The sequence below is a fragment of the Octopus bimaculoides genome, chromosome 7 (assembly GCF_046866305.1).
Source record: "Octopus bimaculoides isolate indiv1 chromosome 7, ASM4686630v1, whole genome shotgun sequence".
Classification (NCBI taxonomy): Eukaryota; Metazoa; Mollusca; class Cephalopoda; order Octopoda; family Octopodidae; genus Octopus; species Octopus bimaculoides.
In genome coordinates this window covers 82,700,689-82,724,846 of record NC_142934.1, presented here as the reverse complement: position 1 = coordinate 82,724,846, position 24,158 = coordinate 82,700,689, and the positions used below count along the sequence as shown (strand labels likewise).

Sequence of the window (24,158 nt, the reverse complement as noted above, 5' to 3'; positions counted from 1 at the left end):
TTACTTGGCTCTTTTAAGCCAGCAATGACCAGGTTTACAATTTCATATTACCTAGAAATAGTTATAGTTTCAATAGAAGTTACTCTTCAAGTAGAGACTTGATATTTGATGATATATCAGTTTAAAAGCATGAATAGATCACTAATCTGTTTTGTGTTACATTGTGTTGTTGCAACAATAAGCTGATGATTTATTGGTTGTTTGTGCATCTTTTGAATCAAATACATAATGGTTACTTTTTTTCTTTCCCCATAGTGTACATATGTGAATGTACAATGTAATACTATATTTACATAAAACATTATGTACATATATTTTATATCACAGGAACATATATATATGTTGCATCGGGCTATCCAGAAAGTTTCACCAAATTTTAGTAAAACTGACAAACTAATCAATAATGTTAAAAAAAAAAACATATTTAATTTTGCTCAATTCTACATAAAATTGATTATTTTTTATGAAGGGGAACAATTTGAATTGAATTACAACTAACTAAAATTACAGAGTGTCTGTTCTTTTTACATTCCAATTATACAAATACAACCATTTCAATAATAACAATTGAGTCAATGATTTGTCTATTATTATACAGATTAGTTACTTATTTTTACCAAAATTAGACAAGATTTTCTGGACACCCAGTATAAATCATTATCATTCTATCAATTCATAAATTGTAGCCCTCAGCAATGTAAAGCTAATGAGGGAACTTTTACATAATCACTTCACTGCCACAAATAGCAGACAAATTACCTTCAAATCACAGTCTACCATCTTTTAAAAAAAAAGGGCACACTGAATAATGTAGTTCTAGATAAATGATATAAGATGGATGGTCACAAGTAGAATGGTTTTGATCACAGGCACTAGAAAACTCTGGAAATCTCAAAACATAATAGTCGTTTAACTATCAAGTATACCTACTTTCTTAATGCAATAAAATCATTTAGTTCATGACATAAGCATTGAAGATGTTATCTGAACAATTCATAGTATAGGTAAAACATCAGGTCTTCAATATTTAAAATAGCACAAGTGGAGTACAAATTTTTTCACTTGTTCACTTCAGACTACTCTTAGTATTAGCAGCTTCAGCTGGAAAACAACCAAGGGAACATATGATTTCAGATCGTTAAGAGGTTCTTTATTCGCCAAATTCCAATATAAAACAAAAATTTGAGACATTACTTATGGGAAGTGATACCCTTGCAGTACAAAATTAAGTATTCAATAAAACATTAGTTAATTTGTTACTGCTGACTTTGGCTTAATTGTTACTATCTGGAAATAGAGCAGCTCTCTCAACCATACTGAGATGAGAAATTTTCTACTTGGTCACTTGATCTCACAGAAATAACTGACACATATCCCACACCTTACTATCTTAAAGAAAATGCAGCAGGTAATGTCATCCTAGATACACAGTAGTGAAAGATGAACTGTATGGTCAGGGTTGAAATATCTTTGATAAGAGGTTTGCTTGATTGGGATTAAGCTGGAGCTAAACAATAACAATGCACAGAATATGATATTAACTAATCTGCAATCAGTCCTCCTAGATATCCCAGACACTAATAGCAATCAGTTCCTTCACTTATATTGAATCTGTCATAAACAGATAATGTCATACAATATACTGGCAAGATTTTATTGGCATCATGACTGATTTTATTGCAATGACAAAATTATTATCTAAATGCAATTTCATTTAATGAAATCCTTTGCTTCTCATTTCACCTCTATTCCTATATACTATGTACTCAACAAAACTCTTGCCAAACACTCCTTTTTCACACTAACAGTCACATGATTTTCATGCAAACAGTCACCAAGTGCATGAATTTCCTGGATTAGTCAAACCCAGCCATTGGCTAGTGCTGATGACATCCTTTCCATCATACTCAAACAGTGTGTTCTAGATACAATTTCTATCTTTGCTGAACTCTGATTTCTTTCTCTCTAGGTGTCTATTCTGATCATCAGAAATATGCCAGTGCATCCTATTCTAAAATGGGCTATCTTTCCAATCCCGTGAACTACAGACACATTGTTGTTATTGCTATCATTTTAAAATGTAAGACTCCTTTTTAGAGCCAGCATATACTTCAACCTTGATCAGTGCTGACCATCTATAACACTTAAGTAAAACCCACATGAGAGTACTGCTTACATTTGAGGCTCAGTGCCTCTACTATTTACATTAATGTTGAGAGCTAATTATTTGGCTGGATGTTAGGAGGACAAATGTGACATGTCCAAATGCAAATGATCAAAGGTCAGATTACCTAAAGGAAAGGATATGGCGAAGTTTGTATATTGGTCTTATGTAATAAAAGAATGAAGGAAAAGGAATATAAACAAATGCACAAGCCTAATTTCAACAATCAAAATTAAAACTTTTCATTGCTTTGTATGTTTATATTTCTATTGAAAGGCAAAGAATGAAAATATTTAATAAGAGAATTTAAGAATGGAAATATTTGATAAATAAACTATTTTGTTTATTCCTACAGCATCATATCCTTCCAATACACTTTCAATTTCCTTTTAAGCAAAAAAAAAATTGCTTTTCTTATGATCTTTTTCTCCCCCAAAAATATTTCAAAAGACCAAGCTTGCAGTCTTTCAAGCTTATAGCATTCTGGTCTTTCAGGCATTTGAATTTAGCCATCACACATTTGGCCTTCTCATTGTTAAGCCTTATAAACCAAATGCACTAACATTCTAGACTGCATTCAAAAGAAGTTAATTCGATAGACTGATAAGAATTACTGACATGCTTCAACCACTAGCTCATAGATGTACAGTTACTTCTCTCTTCTTTTGTCGCTACCATAAAAGCTTCTACTTCTCTAAACTTTGACCTGTAAATCCCATCTTTCTTCCTCCTCCTCTTGTGATCTTTACTGTACCTTGTTTTCTACATCTACTCCACATTTTTGATAATCCCTCTTTATCTTCATATTTTCAATAAACTTTGGTCATCAATCTCATCAGTCACAAAAGACCTGAATATGTCAAAATTTCTACCGTTTCTTCTTTGAATATCATAGTGTAATGATCAAACTCATTTACATGTACACAGTTAAACAACATAAAACAGGTTACTAGTCTAACTTTTTGCACAGAACATAGAAATGGCAGTTGCTAGATAGATTTACAAATGAAATTGTTAGTGAACCTTAATTCACCAGAACTTATTCAATTAAGCCTTTTTATTAACCATTATTAATATATAAGAAAAGTCTATAATGTTCAACATTTTGCCTTATGTTTATTTTCATATTTTCATTTATACTCTATAAAGACTATATCATATGTTGTTGATTTTAACAGACAAACATTTATATAGTTAGCTAAATAAATGTTCTTGCAAGCATACAAATGGTTTAATTATTTTGACTTGAACAGAGATTTACATCATCATAAATCAATGTAGATTAATTTGATAATCTTTCTGTTCTATATTGTCACATTTGTCTTTATTTTTATAATCATGGTCTAAAGAAAGTCAGTAAATGCCAAGTTACTATCCAGAGAAGTGCAGAAGGGGATTGAAACTCATAACACATCATAAGACAAGTCATAAGTTAGGAAGACTGCTTTGTTATATGGCAATTTTTTCTTCAAATAAAGAAGGTTCATTTTTTGATTAATATGCTTAATAATTTCATTGTGAATTTTTATAAAACAGTAAAATATTCATTTATTCAGTTCTTTGGTTTACATCTGTAAAATTTCAGGTTAATAATCAAATTGTGGTAAATTTAATCTTTCTGTCATAACAATTTCATATCCTGTATATATGTTAAAAATATCAGATTGAACATATGTAGATTGGATTTTTGCATTTTTCCTGATTATCTCAATAAAGAGATTGAAATACTGATAAATTAATCATTAAGGTGCCAAGTATATGTGTGAAAATAAATAAATATCAACAAATATTTTCCAACAGAGAATGTATAGAGAGAAATTTCATGACGGTATGTTATATTTTTACTTGTTGGACAATACAAATGTAATTCCGTCAAATTACATTATGCAGGTATGTATTTTGTGAAAAATTATTGTCTTTTGCTAATGAGAGTAAATTCAAAGAATCAATAGATAAACTAATTACCAAATTTTTTTCTTGATCTTTTCAAACCAAAAGATATTTTTGAAGTTTTCGGTTCCATAATCGTTTCTAATCCAAACTCCACTGAGAACCTGAAAATTTAACAAATATCCTTGATAATTAAAAAGATATCAATATCATATTTTTTATAATCACATATAAATAATGCTAGTATATGTGTGCGTTTAGTTATCCATAAAATTGTGCAAAAGTTGTTATTTATTGTTGGTATGTAAGTAGTTAATACTTTTGACATGATAACTAGAACTATCTTTGGGTAAATGTGTTGACTGCTGCAGCATCTTGACCCAGGGGCCCATAGGACCATGTATAATATAATTTTCTTATATTTCTATAAGGCTGAACATTTAATAATTGCTACGAGCACCTAAAGGTATCTTTAATTATAATATATTTGCTATTCTTATGACTGATAAAAGTAGATGTGAAATCACAAAGTGAATGAGGATTTTAAGTTCAAATCTATTTGTGAGAAATTTCATAAGAAACAAGAATATGTTGAAACAAGGATAAGGATTAAATTAACAAGTACCTTCTTTATTAGAAAGTATACTGAATATAACTTTAGAAACTATCCTGCTTATGGCTCAGCTCCATGTGAACTTCAGTTGAGAAGACTTATAATCAAAGGTGTTCCAACCATAAGTATTCCATCTTTTTTCATATTTGTGATCCCTACAATACCTGTGTCCTTCCATTTGAAGAATGAGCATGGTTTGAAAGCAATTCAGTTGCTATTTGAGGCAAGTGGAGTGACCATTGAAGGCTCTCTTGTATCTCACTTATTTTGCATAAATGTATTACATGTTTTATCCAAACTGATTTTTTACTCTCTAGAGTGATTTGCAGTCTTTTGAATGTATAAATCAATATGGTGTCTACTGATGTAACAAAAAATTTATGCTTCTTTTAACATCTGTTAAAATAATTTTTGCAAACTAAATAATCAATTCTTTTTTAACATAAGTAAAAGCCAGAATTATTAAATTATAATTCAAAATTTACATAGGAACGCTATCTTATAAATGCATTATTGCATTACTTGTTATAATGCAAAATATATATGATATTATATGAGAAATTAGACTAGCATCAGTAACAGCTTTCTCTCTTTCACATTTAGAATTTCAGGTTTTCTCCTGTCAGCTTTGCTACAATGGCAGTTATGTCTGGCAAGATAACTGGAATGATATAACCGTAGCGAAAGGATATGAGTTTTAAGCAAGAAAAGTTGTTTCAGTTAGACTCACTAGAGACAAGGAAGACATTCTCATCATTTTCACACCCACTTTTCTCATGCTGGCATGGGTTGGGCATAAGTTAGTAAGTTACTTATTCTCTGATCTTACACATGGCAAACTCTTCAACAGCTGAATACATTTTACAGTTGATATAAACAATGCCAGACACAGGTGGGAAGACACAAAGATACACATTCACATACACACACTTATACAGTGGTTTTCCATCTAACAATTTCACTCACAAAGTATTGGAAGACTCAAGCTATGGAAGACACTTGCCTATGTCACACAGTGGGAATGAATGCAAAAACACATGGTTGATAAGCAAACTTCTTGATCACACAAGTATGTCTCAGCAAGAAATGCCAATGAGTTAGTGAAATTCTACTGAAAATTAGTCAGCAGGGAGATTAATAAGTGATGTTAATTTCAGTAAAGTTCAGAAGGCAATAATAGAGATGAAGATAGGAAAAGTAAAAGTAATCTGTGATTGATGCCAAACTATTGAAAATTCCAGGTTATATATTCACTATGCTAATTATTCACTTAAGTAACTAAGAAAGAGTATGAAAATGTTATTTTCATTGATTTGTATAGTTTTATCATCATAAATTGTCTTAGGATGAAAGAAAATGCACTCAAAAGAGTCATTGATAGGGTCTCAATAAAGGAAGTCTAAACAAAATTAGTACATGATAGGGAAACCAAAAATAACATTTCTTGTAAAAGCAACAAGAAAAGATAGCATTAAAGAACAAACATCTTTTTGCATTTGTTAATTTGAAATGGACTAAAACAGGGTCTCATGCTCTGTAGTTTGGTGAGCACAGAAGAAACTGGGGAGAGATGAATATCTTGTAAGAATTATTCAAGCTATAAATGAAGATTAGAAATTGCACTAAATTTAGTTAAGTTTTCAGTGAAGAGTTTCAAAATACAGCTAGATATTAACCAAGGCTCTGTCTACAGCTTCCAATTATTCATTACAGTTCCTGAAGCAATATAATTGCAGATTAGAACCGGAAAGTTACATATGCTAATGACTTGATTTTCATTGCAGAAATCTGCCAAAAGGCTGCAGAAAAAGTTCAAAGCCCAAATGACAGGACAACAGTCTAAAAGTCGATACAGAAAAGATCCAATTAGTAACAGATAGTATAACATCCCAATGCTCTCCTGTAAATGGCCTCTCTTGAAAAGTAGGAAAGGACTAGGTAAAGTCAAAATATTGTGTACCCAGTGCAAACAACAGCTTCATGAAAACTGAAATGGGATCTCCCACAGTACAAACTTAAGTAATGATAGCTACATAAAACTAATTAGAAGCTGTAGCACTTATGGTATGAATTTAACAGCTAATATGTAATAAATAGTTTATGTTATGAAGGTGACATAATCAATCACAATATTGAAGGTAGATATAGTAGATGCATACCACATTCAATGAGAAGAGAGTGGAAAGAGTTTGCTTAGTTTTTAAACTGTCAGCAACAAAGGTTCTTCTCCCAGTGTGAATGGCAGATTTTTGAAGCATGTGTAGTGAAACTACCTATCGCTATTAGATACAAAACTACTATCGCCATTACATACAATCTTCTCATTTAAATATAAACAAGAGCGGGCGTAGCGGAAAACACATTCCTTGTCATCACGTGACTGATTATTATTCGAAGCGGCAACTTCTTTGAACCGTTCCCGCCAGAATGCAAACTGACCAATCACGGCCCCTAATAAGGTCACGTGATAGAGTATTTTTCTGATGCCTGGTGAGCCTACCATCAACTATAAAATGCTTTAATTCAGCGGCAAACTTCGTCTCGGTTCAGATCTCTTGAGAGACCTGTTCCGTGTACCACACGACAGCAGCAGCAGCAGTTCCAGCGACTCCATCAACAGCTTCGTCCAGCCAAGATTACCACCGCCATCGCCACATCAGCAACACGAGTCTACGACTACTACCAAGCATTCGTCTTTGCCACCAGCTTCACCACCAGCGTCAACACGACTTTCTATGTACACCAATCCAAACTACTGCGGCACATATTCTCTCTTCGATTCTGTTTGGTGATTCATATTCACCACGATAAATAAACAGACAAGAGTTACAGCCTGCGATAAACGTCTGTCCTCAAGAGCCCGGCCCAGCATGGAAGCCAACATCACAACTAGTGATCGCTCTGCCACACACAGCCTCAACTTCTTTCACATACAGACTCTTCCAATTGTGTACTCAAGAACTGGTATAAATGCTCACGTGTTACTGACTCTTTCTATCTGCTGTAATATCTCACATACACATACATGTATCACTCACATACACTCTTTTCTTTGTACGACGGCCTGTCTTTGATTATGTTATTATATGTCGCATGCGGTAATAGTTTAACATGTGTAAGAGGAATGACTGTACTGATGTGAACATCCAATGCAAACAGAAAATAAATGTTTATTCAAAAGTGATCTGACTGATGTATATTGTCAGTAAAGAACAGAGAAAGTCTGAGGATGCTAATCCTCATGGATAAGATAACAAATCATCACAAGGATTGGTGTTATGCTGTATAACTGATTCTTTCAATCCATTCTAATATAGAAAATTAATTTTTTTAAAAATGATAGTGGTATAAATTACAAGAAAATCACAAGTTTTTTATATGTTTACTTTTAGAATAATTCTTTATGCAGGTATCCAATGAAAGTTATTGCTATTTGAAAACATATTGCAAAAATAATGCATATTGTTATAAATATGCATTATTCATATATGATATACAAGAGTTCTAAGTAGTATTTTGTTAAAAATTGAATTATTTCAGGAGAAAAAATTGTGTGTGTATGAGATGGTAATGTCGAATTATGCTATGCCAACTCCATTTGCATGATTATTATTGATAAATAAAATTGAATAAGTAAGAATATGTACTACACTTTCAATGATATCCTTAAACTTTGACATTATTGAAGATACATTTTAAAATGCCTGAAATATTGAAGATTGAGCAGAAAATATTGATGCAGCTAAGAATGAATAAATTATCGATGGCAATACAGATAACATAAATTATTAACTAGTTTAGAAACAACCTTCTACCCAATATCAAACATAAAGAGCATCAAGAGAATGTGAAATAATTCTTTTGAGGGGGGGGGGGTGAAGCTCAAAGCAGATAAGGGTATAAATGATAATGTGTAAATATTGGTTAACCTGTACACTGTAGGTGTATCATGTCACCTATTGTAGTAACAAGGCAGTGATAGGGGAAGCACTTCTAGAAAAAATGCAGCATGCTATGGCTTAAAAAATTCTCCTGATAGAAAAACGTAAAATGTTAACAGTAGTAAAGAAGATGTCTGAAATGTTTGAAATAAATCATAAGGGTTACTTAACTTAATCATGTAAAATTATTCATATTAAGTCTTATATAAGCATAAATATAATGTAAAACTATAAACTTTAAAGCCTAATAACTTCATGTAAAGAAACTTGCCTAATTCAATGAAACAAAATAACATACTCTATAACCAAGTGAAGACATAATAGATTTACAGATTAACGCAGATTTCAAAACTTATAAGCAGATAAAAAATATGTATAAATAACAACTCTTTTAATATATTTAAAATAATTTTGAGATAAGAAGTCTAGAAATAAATAACATAATTACAAATCCTATAAAAGCAATAATGTTCGAAGCAAGAATTTTTGTTTCTACATTTTACTAATATTTTCTTACAGTTAGTTTATATTTGGTTTTTATTACATATATTTAAATCTTAATGTGGATATATGTCTTGAATGCATTTCAATTTTTTTTTTTTTTAAGATTTTATCTAGCTACCAATTAAGTTAAAAGATTTGATTTCAAAAATTAGGATAGATTACATCTAATTAAGGAAGTGATGCAACAAATGCAAAATAATTTATTTGATTTTGAATTTGATTGAGTCTATCATATATATATATATATATATATGTATGTTATATGTATCTATATATGCATGTATGTGTATATATACATACATACATATATTTATATATATACATACATATATATAAATATATATACATATATATACACACACACAGGCACATTGTATCTTATGTAAATTAATGATTTAGTACTACCAGAAAGTAAACATTTTGATGTTATTCGAAAGTACTCATTTCTTCCAAAAATTTACACAAAACATATTGAAGTATACCTGACATAATATGGCCAATAAAATATCTTCAGAAACATTAAAATTAGTTAAAATGAATAAGGAAAATTGTCAGGGCTAACCTGAAGTAAAATTAAAAAGACTAAATACATCAGCTCATACCTTAAATGTCTAGCCATTGTATGTTAACTAGTGTTCTCTTCCATGAACCTTAACACTATAAATTCAACATACTCACTCCAGTTCTTCCAAGCCTTATCAAAGTTTTCACATTCGATGTCCATATTTCATTGCTATGCTACCATGGTTGAACAAATCTATATTCAAAGGCATTTCAGCAATAGACTACTCCACCAGTTTGTATATCTAAGCTTACATTTTGTCATCCTATTTTATGATAGTGAGGTCTGAGTTGGAGGAATTTGGTACCTATTTCTTGTAAGATGGGACTTGGTAATGTTTTTAACATATAACAAATTGGCACACAAATGGTGAATTATGATCTCTGGTACACTGAGAACCAGAACATTGGTTGCACAGAAGTGGTTAGCAGAGTACAAATGATCGAAGTAGAGTTCAAGAAAGTTGTGTGATCAAACAAGTATGGCTTGTGTATGAAGTGAGAAACCATTTATCAACAAAGGTAACAGTTCATTGAATGTTTCCTACACCTGTCTTCTTTTAAAAATCAAACCTTTCCTAGCAGCAACTTCCCTCAAATCACACCCTACTATCTATCTATATCTACAATGTAGATATTGATATACAAACAGATGAAATGATTATGGCTAAAAATCCTGATCATACACCTGTTCAGCTAGAGCTGGTCAGGAGCTAAAAATATATGTATGAATGCATATACACACACACATTCAAATTGAATGTAGAAAGGATAATGAATGATTATGTGTGTGTTTATATCTATCTGTCTATACGTGTATGTGTGTGTATGTATATATGTATATATATGTGTGTGTGTGTGTATACATACATATATATATCATCATCATCATCATCATCGTCCATGCTTGCATGGGTAGGACGGTACCACAAGAGCTAGTCAGGCCTACGCCTGAACCAGACTTCTGTGTCTGTTTTGGCAGGATTTTTACAGCTGGATGCCCTTCTTAACACCAACCATTCAGCAGAGTGGACTTAGTGCATTTTACATGACATAAGCACTGGCGAGGTCAGTTTTGGCGAGGTTTTTACAGCCGGATACCCCTCCGAACACCAACCACTTTACAGTGTGGACTGGGTGCTTTTAATTGGCACCTGTACTGACAGGTTCACCAAATACTTGCAAGACATTAAAAATAAACTTCTACAAGGGGAGGAGGCATTGGAGGAGATGATGATGAAAAGGTTATAGTGCGACAAATACAGGTGTCTTGCTATAGAGGAAGTACAAGGTTACCCAGCTAGAGAGAGAGAGAGAGAGAAAGATCTGGAATGAAGACAGAAACAGGTGTGCTACCACAAAGAAAGTACATGGTTACCCAACCTGAGGGAAGTGCAGGAGAAGGAGAGAGAGTGGGAGACAGCAGGATAGAGATGGTGGCAAAATGCCAGGCACACTCACAAGAAACGGTGATCAGAATATAAATAAGATGGTTGAGTAAAGGAAGAGGGAGAGATATAGATGGTGGCAAGTGCAGGGCATACCCTTGAGGTTCAAATGCCATAATATAAGCGGCAGGATATTGCAAAGGGAGTGTGATTAAAGAGTGCGAGTAAGTGGTGGAAGACTTGGGTATATATAGAGTTGGAGGGGCTACTGGATACCAATGAGATAGGAGGAACAGGGGTGTGAGAGCAAGATTGGGGAGTGAAAGCTAGACATAGTGCATGAAGGAGGAAATGTGAGAAAGAGCAGAGATGTAGATTTGTTTGTTGGAGTAGGGTGAGGGAAAAATTTTCTTGTTACATGTGGCTGGAACACCCATGTCAGGGGCTAGTAGATAGCAATAACAGAGTGAGTGAGATAGGACATGAGGATAGAATGCACAGGTCGGGTGCAAGCAGAGAGCAATAATACAGTGGCACAGGGCCAAGAGGACAGGATTGGGGATTGGGAGGTAATCATAGTACATGAAGCAGAAATGTGAGGAAGAGAAGAGATGTAGACATGTAGTTTGATTTGTTGTGGTAGAGTGTGTGTGAAGTTTTCTTGTTAAGTGTGGGTGGGACACAGTGTTTCTAGAACTCAGTTCTGATGATGTGGGCAGGTCATCTTAAGAACTTCATATGTGTGTGTGTGTGTGTGTGTGTGTGTGTGTGTGTGTGTGTGTGTGTGTGGCGTTATGTGTATGCATGTAAGCACCTATGTGTAAATGAGGATGAGGTTGCATATAAATTGAAGTCAATAATATAAATTGAAGTTGGCTGACCGTTGTATTCTTTCTTGTCTTGAGGTTCACAGCCAAACGGGTGGGTGGATTCGCATAAAAAATGGCACACATGTGGAGACGGGTGTATAGATTGGACCATACTTTCTATTTTTTGGGACGGGATATTTGTTATATATATAGATAGAGAGACAGACAGGCAGGTATGTATGTAGGTATGTATATATGTGTAATGAATTGCTATTCAGCCAGGCAGCTATTTGCAATACCTGTGAATGTTTATTCACTTATTCAATATATTGGTGGCAACAAATCTCATCTAGACACGTGATTGACTGTGAATAAACATCACTGACACTGCCCAGCAAGGTAAAATACATCTGGCATTCATGCTAGCCACTACTAGGACGAGTTTTGTCTTCCTCCAATATATATAGTTTGTAAACCTAGCACATCTTTAAAATATGTTATCTCCAGATGAATACTGTAATAATTTTGTGTTTCAATGATGTATTTACATTGAGCATGATACATAGGCAGCTATTCTAATCTAATACATATGTATATACATACACACATATACCTATACACACACACACATATACCTATACACACACACACATATATACACACACACACACACATATATATACACATGCATGATCTGAAATGTAAGATTTTTTTTCTACCCCGATGACAGAGGTTCAATTTATCTAATGTGTATTTGCTTCTATTACAGGCTTCATATTTGGGTGAACTACTTCTACCAATGTTATGATGGATATCCAAAGCTCCTAGAATCAGCTGTTGGACTTGTAACACCTTACATCCTACCCTTTAGTTTTCTCAGTCATTTGCACACTGTGTAGGTTTGGGCTATTGATACATAAATACCTATATATCTATCCTTAAATATTCATCGTCTGAAAATCTTCAGTCTTTGCTTTCTTTCAGTTTACATGTATATATATATATATATATATACACACACATTTTCTATAGCAAACCTAAGCTGTTATATTTTGTTTATCTATCTGCATAATTGCCTCTGTAAACACATTTATTTATGCACATACATGCAAGCATGTAGGTGCAAAGCAAGGTGGAGAAAATAGCACTCAAATACTAAAGGTAGAGTAAAATAGTGTTTTATTGAAGATGAAAAAACTTTGAAGGATGTTACACAGTTTCATGCAATACAATAAGTCAAGCTGTTTCATGATAGGTTATATGACACTCTGAGTAACAGTTTGTTAAGTCTTTTCAAATTCGATAAAATGCTATATCATACATATAAATATCTATGTGGTATACACATGCCTCTGTGTGTGTGTGTGTGTGTGTGTGTGTGTGTGTGTGTGTGTACACACATGTGTATACATGTGAAAACATATACTTACACACACACACATATTTATGCATGCAAACTGTTGTGAAAATGTTATCTGTCATCACATTTTTATGGTTTAGATAAATTTTGGCCCTCAGCTCAGATTTGGTTGTTTGATAAGTACATTTCATTAAAAATTGTACACATTATGAGTAAATATCACTCAAATAGTTTACAAAACAAATTTCCACATATAAAACAGATGTTGAAATAAAATTATATTTAAGATTTAATTAAACGAATTTATTAAAAATTATTTAACAATTTTGCAAAGTGAAGAAATATTTTCAGCAAAATTCCAATTAAATTTGTGAAAATAGCATAGCAATATGTATTTTATTTACAAAAGGCAAACTCCAAAATGTATTCAGAATATAAATCAGCACTCCGAATTTCATAAAGAAAATGTTAGTCATGCACAACTGAAAAAAATGATGCAGGAAATTAATTCAAAAATTAGAATATTATCATTAATATTCAGGTTGTAAACTAGAAGCTATAAGAATTCCTCATGAGTAACATCAAACTGACAGGTGATTTCCATGTTTCTTTTACCAATATTACAGATTCCAGATTTTGTGATCTGAAATCTTCAGAACAAGTTGTCAATCCAATCACCATTACTTTATAGGTTTTTGCACCCAAGAGAATGAATTTTGTGTTTTTTCTTTTCAAGGTTACTTTATAAAATTCCTCTCATCTTTACTTGATTTCCATGATTTTTTCTTTAATCTCAATTTTATATAATATTTTTTTGTAACTAGCAGGATTAAGAGCTACAACTCACACACTCATCTTTTTATGTTAACATGGTAAGTCATCTCACCATCATTTACTTTTTGCTTAAGACAAGTGAACAGTTTTACATGGTTTTGACTTATTGTATTTTGATAACATACATGTTTATAAATGTCTTCTGGGATCTAAATATAATCTTGAGGATGTTCCGTTATTCTAGAATGATTGAGATAACCTAGGTTCTGACAGCTGACATTGAAGTAATCATTTTCTTGCGTATGAATGAATGTATAGATGTGTCTATTTAGTAAATAAATTATCTTTCTAATCTTAATAATAGTACAAGTTTTTCTAGTTCCTTAATAAATAAATGTTTATCAGTTGGATGTGTAATATCAATTCACATATAAATCTTGCTGAAGAAGGTTTAATGCAGTAGCTCGTAGGTTTGCTGGAATATCTATGCATTTGCATTAGTGCCAGAGTAATGTGCATATACTTTTACTTTTAGCAAAAGAAGTATATACTTTTATGACTCTTCTTATGGAAGTATTAGTAATTCTAGATCATTTTATAGTTTCATTATGAATAAGGTCTTTTCATAAGAGGTTACATAACTTCAGAGAAGTTATTATATAATTATTACCACTTTTACTGCTTTCTTTCATTTTAGGTAGACATGAATAAACTAAAACTCAGTACTATTTCTATTTGATCACTTGGATTGTAAAGTTCTTATCTATGATCTCTTTATTTGTTCTTTCCCTAAGACCAGATTAGCTCATGATTTTCGCCAAAATTCAAACTATAAAAGTCACACCTTATCAGCTCTACCTGAAAAAAAAAAAATGTTGAACTACCTGCTGAAAAAATTTGCCAGTAATTTCAAGTGATAAAATTATAATTCTATACTAAGACATTGCTACAGACTTTGCAAAATCAGTGTACATGAAATTCTTTCTGAATCAAGTTTGTGTTATATCGCTATTGCTTTTAGCTGTTGCATAATCTAATGAAATCCTTGAACAAATCTATGGTGTTCATCAATCCTTAGAAGTATTCAACCTATAATGATTACATGGTACTACTATGTAGTATGACAGTCTTAAGTTATGCACCATTCGATTTCCTTTTTATAGGCAGAAAAATCCTTTTATTGGTAATATGATTAGAATTCCAATAAATTTCTTCAAGGCAGTCTTGCATTAAAGGAATAGTTCTTATGGTTATGATATCATATTTTCTTCTGCAATAATCTATAATCATACTGAAATACATTAACAATATATATAACCTTTTCAGTAAAACTATATCAAAGTTTATAGATTCTAAACTTTCCAAATACAAATTATAAATAAACAATCAATTACACCTTTTGTAGTATTATTACTCTGCATTGCAATTTATTTTTTAGTATCTGAAAAATATTTTTTTTAACTGTTATAATATTCATAGATTATATTTATTCTTTTTTAAATCAGTAGTTAATTAATTATTTTTCAATCAAAATTAAGTTATATTTCTCTTCTTGCCAAAAGGAAAATAGAATTAGACACTATAAAAGTTTCTTTCACGAGCCAAAAAATGTTCAATAATATTAAAACCTATGCAATATGTGTATATGGTCATCAGTTAAGAAAATACTTCTTATGATTTATTATGCCTCTAAAAGCATAAATCATATTCTTCAATTATCAATATTTTATATCATATCAAGTCAAAATACCACCATTTCATTGAATTCCATTGTTGTCAATGTAAGTGCTTTGAGGAACTGCAATCAACAAGCTATTTACAGGTCAATAAATCAATATTCACTGGATGGTTTTCCTTAATTTATTGTAGTCATTTTCTTAGAATAACAACAATAATCTATATGAATTATAAATCAAAACCTTCTACAAAGATTCATTTTGTCTAAATAAAACAAAAATAGCGACTGAAAAATAGTAAAAAGTAAATTAGAATTATCTCATAAAACTGAAATAAATATCTTTAAATTTAGAAAGTACTTAATTTTTCAATAAAACATTGCTAAAAGATAGTTTTATTGATGTTGACCCTGATATGCCATATAAATTAATTTCATGAGAATAAATAACAGCTTAAATTGATAATACACCTTATAATAGTTATATATTATCAATAGAAAATGTAGGAATATTTCAAACATAATTTACATCATTTATATTTAAAGTGAAATGTGAACTAAACAATATGAAATACTGACTTCTAGTGCACTTTTGTTTATATTAGATACTTCATTTTACACACAAAGGGAACAAAAAGTCAACTTCACGTTTAACACCTAAACATTTTCATAAACTAAATTATAAAAGGAATTAACAAAGGAAGCAGTATCATCTAAGAAGGAAACTTCATTTTCAATTTAACACACAATTATTCCACCTAGACCTGGTTGGAAAGGTCTACAATAAGTATATGAGACACTTTGAGGGTAAGTCATTTTATACTGGAAACCCTATACTCATTACAACACTTTTATTCTAAGTTCCTCTTGCTACAGTTTTATATTTACCATTGGCTACAAACTCACAAAGTTTGTCAATACTTGTGCCTTCATCTTGAAGGTAATCTCTCGGATTGGTATTTTCTTATCACATTGCACAATTACAGTCTATGCTGACAGAGCTCTTTTTATCTTATACTCAATCAATTCTAGTGTACCCCAGAGTTTGGTTCTGTCTTTCACATACTTCTTTCTAGACAGCAAATAACCTACTTGCCTCACATCCTACAAGGCCCACACTTGCACACGTCATACAACTCTTTATTTTTCCCTAAACTACCCATCTCAAACATTATCCATATGCACCCAAGGCACTTCAAGCAAAACCTGCACGGATTCTATGAACAAACACCTTAGTAGCATCTACGAGTGGGGTAATACCAATCTTGTCTCAACAGCACTGCTCATATCTAAAAACATCACGTCTAAACCCACTTCATTGTAAACAGCAAGCACCAAGAATCCATACAAGTGATCCATATGTTAGCCCATACTATCACAGAGGATTTCTCATATACATCCTTAACATAACTAGGACTGCATCTCAAAGACAGACCTTTCTCTTCAGAGTCAGAAAATACTTCAGCTCCAAGAATTACTGGCCCTCTAAAAAGTTTAGATAAGTCCCAAACTGTAGTATTGTTCCTGCATCTGGGACAGTGCTGCTGTTGCACACACCAGCATCAAAGATTGCATCAAATGAAAATTTCCCCACTGACTGGCATGAAATAACTTACAGACACACTACAGCCTTTAGTCCATAGACATGCTGTCTCTTTTCACTGCCTTTTATAGCACTACTATAATGGCCTCTGTTTCTCAGATTTGGCTGGTCTTGTATCACCACCACCAGTATACAGGCATGCTTTATCCACTTGCCCTTCTTCCTCTCATCCATTTTCTCTCCAGCCACATCTGCAGAACCTGAATTAAGCATTATGTTTAGTTAGTTCGTCCTAAAACATCAGCCCATTGGGGTTCTTTCGCTGCTCATATCTTTGCTGCAGTCAACTCTTAACAGTAATACTGTAATGTTAATGGTATTGATTTCACCAGTCTTTGAAATGCTATAAATGTCATGAGCATTACCCTTCCTCCAGGACACATATGCTCAAAAATACAGTTCCTAGCAGTCACACAGAGTACAGATGTATAGTGTGTGCTTGTTGGATATTCGGTTTCACTGAACACTTTGAGCAGAGATATTGCATCAAGTTTTGCCAAAAGCTTAGTGATACTGAAGCTCAAACCATCCAGAAGATTCAGTAGGACTTTGGTGATGATGTCATGGGCACAACTGAGATCAAGTTGTGGTAAAACTGCTTCAAACATGGCTGCACGTCAGTGAAGAACAGGGCACGCTCAGGCAAGCCATCAACAAACTGAAATGAGAAGCTGATTGAGACGATTCAGCAAATAGTCAAGGAAGACTGTCGTGTAACAATCCTAGAAATTGCTCACGAAATGGGAATAAGAATAGGATCAGTGCATTCCATTTTAATGGAGGATTTGTGCATGAAGAGTGTGTTGGTGACATTCGTCCTCAATGTGCTGGTGGGACAGCAGAAGCAACTCCACATGGAAATCGCACAGAACTACAACCCAGACTTCATGAAGACTGTCATCACTGGTGCTGAGACAAGAGTTTATGGTCTCTGTTCCATGCATTCAGTTATCTTGCATGAAGGCAAAAGTCCAACAAGTGCTCACTACATGTCTGTACTTTAGGCATAACAGCTGGGAACTGATATAGTGAACCAGCATGAAAGTTATCATGCAAAAACAGGATGGGGGTGCATCACTTCCCACCCAAAGGGTTTTGTCCATACAGCATTAATTTTGAGGGGAAAAAATAAAGTCAGGTACTTTTTGAATGCACCTCATATAACATCCCCAACATCTTGTCTCCATTCTCTCTCATACTGAGGTAACTAGCTGTCTCCTTTACTGCAAGACATCCATTTTTGTCCCTCTAGTCATACTCTGACTTCTCATCTCCTGACACAAAACCACTTCAATCAATACTACTCCCCACTCAGTTGAGAGGTCTTGTGAGTTATTTGGTGACCTCACTGTTGCTGGTGCCACATAAAAATCACTCAGTACGCTATGTAAAGTGGTTGTTATTAGGAAGGACATTGACCATAGAAACCATATCAAAACAGACAATAGAACTTGGTGCAGTCTTTTGACTTGCCTGCTCCTGTTAAATTATCTGACCCATGCTAGCATAGAAAACAGGCATTAAATGATGATGATGAAAATCAGGACTTTTCTATATTTTTGAGATCAATCATTTCTTCAGTGTTAAAGATTATTACTTATTTCTATCATTTAAATGAAAATAAAATATATTAGATTAACAATCAATATCACTAGATATTATTGGGTTATTGATATTTACTATCACCTTATGCCCTGTATTTTTATATATACAAATTGACAGACAGACTGACACAGAGGCAGATCACTCTTACTCTTGCCAACTGAATGAAATATAAATTGTGGAAGAACAAATGAGACCAAAACAGATCCATTGTTTTTACCAGTTGGTTTTAAAGATCAAATCCAGTACTATATTTATATTATCTAAATGTTTTCATAAACTTATACACCTGGAATTATTTCCCTTGCCTATTAACAAAATTATGGTTATTAATAGCTTAGATAGTATTAGACTATCAAAGTTTTATCAGTTCACTAGACTACATATGTGGAACCTTGCATTATTTTTATTCTGTATGCAGAATGCCCCTTTGAAGTGTTTTCCTTTACCCAAATGTTTGATATTCATAGTCAGCATCACTGTATTCACTTTACTCTATATAAATTGATATACAAACTGATCGCTTTTCCATCTTGCCAACTGAGTAGAATATATTTTGCTGAGGGTTTCTAATAAAACAAGAACATATTTGTTACTTTCAATGACTGAATTTAAAGACCAAGCTTACTCTAATCTGCATAGTCTAGATGAACAGAAACACTTCCTCCAGAAAGTTTTATACTAGTTTAGGAAATACGTAAATTGTTGTCCTTTCATTTATATTAAAATTACATTGTCTAAAGTGTCCTTTCCGAATGTAAGATGGAAATTTGGCTGCTATTTATCATAAGTTTAGTTACATTTGTTATTGAATATATGTGTGTACGCATTATTTGGAAGGGTGTGACAGGTGGTATCTATCAAATTATAAACTGTATTTGCCATTGTATAAGACGTGCTTTTTCTACTTTTAAATATACCAAATAATTGCTCTGCACCTAATGCAACGCTATTACAAATGGAAGACTGAACACTGTAGGCTAAGAAGCCAGATGAGCTTAAGTCCACAGCACAAAATGCAGTTACTTATAAAATACTGAAAACAAACCAAATTATCAGTTTGTTTGCATGCACTTTCAAAAAATTGCTTATGGTACATGAGTTATGTAGGGTAGTCACATTACCTCATTGAACCTTATTCCTCGGCATATATAACCTATACCTAATACATGCTTTACATTAACGACTTGTTTATTATCTACAGGAAAAGTGCTCTGAGAAACATGAAAGGAATGTTAAACTTTCATCTGCTTGTCAGCTATTTGCAATGTCTGGATGACAACAAAACCACAGCCATTGTGCACCACCCTGGTAGCTAATTATGGTAATACAATATATCACAGCCAAAAATATGAGTTTTACACTCTGTATGGCAATTTGCTTGAACAAAATATGAATAAGTATACCGCTGGTGTGAAAAAAGATAAAGATGAGAAATAGTACTGTTCATAATATAGTTTATTTATGATAAATTTCCTATAGGAGTTCACAGACTTATGGTTGAAAAACAAAAAAGTACTGCTAATGCATTAAATTGAAGCTAACTATCAAGCAAAGAAACATGGTAATGGAACAACTGCTCAATATTTTGTTGCCACCAACTGAACACATGGTGAAGAATTGAAGGAAATAGGAGCAGCTGAAAGCTGCTACATGTAGCAAACACTATCTGTAGGGGAAATGTAAAGTGACCTGAACTAGACAAGGGTGATACACTAAAGGAGTATGGGCTCTTCAATACTCATCCAAATGATTACATACTATTTAAGTCATAGCAATAGACAAAGATGTCACTGACTTTTAGAGAGTTAGCATCATGGTAATCCAGATTTATGAGGAGAAAAAACCCTCTATATGAGAGCTAGAACAAGAATAGCACAAAAATAATAATACTTCCTGAATACATTGATAATATCCTTAAGTTTCACTGGTGTGTGATTAAAGAAAAAAGAAGTTAATTTGAAATTTCACAGACAGCAAACATGAACTAAGCCCCTTTGATATTTGATATACCATCAACAAAATGGCAAAAATCGAAGGGAGCTAAATCAGTGATTATTAAAACATGGCTATAAAAAGACACGCTATAACACTTGTATTAGTTTGTTGTGCTGACAGCATAAAACTACCACCTTTTAAAAGAAGCACATTGCCTCAGGAAAGAATATCCAATGGCATTTATATTTTTCTATTTAAAAGGTTGGATAAATTAGGAAGGAATGAAATTGTGGTTTGATAAAGTGTGAACTAGGTGTCCAGTGGGCTGTTAAAAAAAAAAACCCTTATTAGTTTGGACCAGAAAAATAGGAGAACTGAAAACCCAGTGAGCTATAATTCTATAATTCAAAGTGACCTAACTAGCCTACAACTTTGAAAAGATCCAAGTGGAACATGTGGTGCAAGTGGATGCAGTCTTCAGATTTTAAAGAGATATGATGAAGAAAGAGGCCTGTTACACAGATGTGTGTGTGTGTGTGAAAAGTCCTTGGAATGCTGTGGAAGTAAAGATACTTGTGAAATCATTAAAAAATCTTGGTATTAGTAATGTTTTTGAGGGTACTGATGATGACATTGTTTGAAAGAGATACTGTTGACCCAAATTCAATTGCAGATAATTCCAGTGATAAAGATACCAGTTAATGAGAATACCATTAATAAGAATGAGGATGCTGATTTACCTTCTGAAATTAAAATTTTCTAGGTTTTGTGAATGATACAATTTTCCAAGATTTTGTGCTGCTTGCTATGTACAGTAGATTGTACTGTTCACTGCATTCATTTTTTTTTTTTTGTTTTTCAATTGCATCTGTATACTAATATTCAATGAAATTTTGATTTGTCTGCATGTACTGTAACTATTAAAACAAATTCTTTCAGATTTATTGTACTTGGTTGGTTGTTATGTTTCATTTTCAACCTGTGTATGTACTTTTGTTTGCATGTACCAAGATTTAGTAATACCAATATATTTCTTATTAGCTTTGGCAAATTTAATTTAGTTTCCTTTAAAGGTTAGTATAAAGTTACATTTTATAATTTCAAGCTTTATTCTAGTACACTGTTACTATATTGTATTTACATGTACAGACTCATACAATTTCCCAAACAAAACTACTTTAAAATATCTTTCACAAAATATTTGATGAAACTATAATTATTTCTTTTTTCCAAAACATTATCATTGTACATCTTCTACAGGAGTGTGTCTTATACACTAGCCTATACAATATGTACAGGCATTCTAGTCATAATTCTGTTGTTTGATATAGCCATTTTTTAAAGATGGCAGAGTGTGATTTCTAAAAACTTAGGCTGCTACTCTGAACAGGTCAGACAATTGAAAAGAAACTCATCTTCCAAAAAGGGGCACTATCCCTTGCTCTTCCTGCCTTACACATTCTTTCTAATTCTTTCTAAGGCAGGGGAAAGGTTGGATTTATTCATTACTTCAGGTATGAAGTTCCCATTAGGGAATGTGTATTTTGACTAAGGAAAGCTAAGTGAGAAACAGGGTTCTTTTGCAATCATCATCATCATCATCATCATCATCATCATCGTCATCATCGTCATCATATAATGTCCATTTTCCATGCTGGCATGGATTGGATGGTCCAACTGGGGTCTGGGAAGCCAGGAGGCTGCACCAGGCTCCAGTCTGATCTGGCAGTGTTTCTACAGCTGGATGCCCTTCCTAACGCCAACCACTCCGAGAGCGTAGTGGGTGCTTTTTTACATGCCACCGGCACAGGGCCAGAAAGAGCTAGCATCGACCACAATTGGATGGTGTATTTTACATACCACCGGCATGGAAGCCAGTCAAGGCGGCACCGGCATCAGCCACGTTTGGGTGGTGCCTTTTACATGCCACCAGCACGGGTATCACAACTACAATTTCCATTTGAATGTGATTTGATTTGATTTGATTTTGATGTACTTGACTCAATAGGTCTCCTCAAGCACAGCATGTCACCCTACGATCCAAGGAACTTTTGAATGGGCTGGTTATGTGACACTGGTGTGGGTTACAGCTGTGAGCTCACTTTATTTGCCAAGTCTTTTCAGTCACAGCATATCTCCAGAGACTTTGGTCTCTTGTCATTGCCTCTGTGAGGCCCAATGTTCGAAAGTCATGCTTCACTACCTCATCCCATGTCTTCCTGGGTCAACCTCTACCCCAGATTCCTTTCACTGTTTGGGAGTGGAACTTCTTCACACATCTCACCTCATCCATCTGGAGTACATGACCATACCAGCACAAACATCTCTCTTGCAGAACACATTCAAAGCTTCTTATGTCCAAAATTTCTCTCAGGGCTCTTACACTCTGTCGTGTGTGCACACTGACATTACACGTCCAGTGGATCATGCTAGCTTCATTTCTTTCGAGCCTACGCATGTCCTCTGCAGTCACAGCCCATGTTTCACTGCTGTGAAGCATGGCAGTTCACACACATGCATCATACAATCTACCTTTCACTCTGAGCGAGAGGACCTTTGTCACCAGTAGGGGTGGAAGCTTTCTAAACTTTGCCTAGGTTATTCTTATTCAACTGGTAACACTCTCTGAGCATCCACCCCCACTACAGATTTGGTCACCTAGGAAGTGGAAGCTATCAACTACTTTTAGTTTCTCCTCCTGGAGTGTGATGGAATCTGTTTTCTGAGCATCTGTGGTGTTTACTGCCCCTGTGCATCTGCCGTACACGAAAGCTATCTTCCCGGTTAATCTTCCTTTGATGTTGTTGCACCTCTTATGTGTCCATAGATTACACTGGGTAAATCTTATGGAGTTTCTGCCTCCACCTTTTCTACAGATCAAGCAGGGCCACCTATCTGAAGGGGTGTGTGATGTGTTCGCCTTCCTACTAACTAGAACTTTGGTCTTTGTAACATTGACTCTAAGGCTCTTCGATTTTAAACCTTGCTGCCACACCTGAAATTTCTTCTCTAGTCCTGGTAGTGATTCTGCTATGAGGGCCAGGTCATCAGCATAGAGGAGCTCTAAGGGGCAATCATGTATATACATATATATGGCTCTTATAACTTTGTCTAAAACTTTTGGTCAATTATCATAATCAGTGACATTACATCCATTTTCCCCAAGTTGGAATGGAATTTATTGTTTTATCAGACTATTTATCTTTTATTTACTTGAAAAATCATTCATACAATTCTATTTCTCCTCTTCACCATAAATCATCATTAAGTCAATGTGTTCATGCAATGCATTCATGTGCCTCAAAGCCTGCAATCTCCCAATCCCCTCAAATTGAG

The 24,158-nt window shown here is 33.5% G+C and overlaps 1 protein-coding gene across 1 annotated transcript in view; it reads right to left on the bottom strand.

Moving 5' to 3' along the window:
• Nucleotides 1-24,158, bottom strand: part of LOC106872053 (meiotic recombination protein SPO11) — a 660,224-nt gene that overhangs the window by 582,916 nt on the left and 53,150 nt on the right. The window contains exon 3 of the mRNA XM_089355583.1: nucleotides 4,130-4,218. Within this exon, the coding sequence (XP_089211709.1) occupies nucleotides 4,130-4,218 (89 nt within the window). The remainder of the gene's footprint in view (nucleotides 1-4,129; nucleotides 4,219-24,158) is intronic.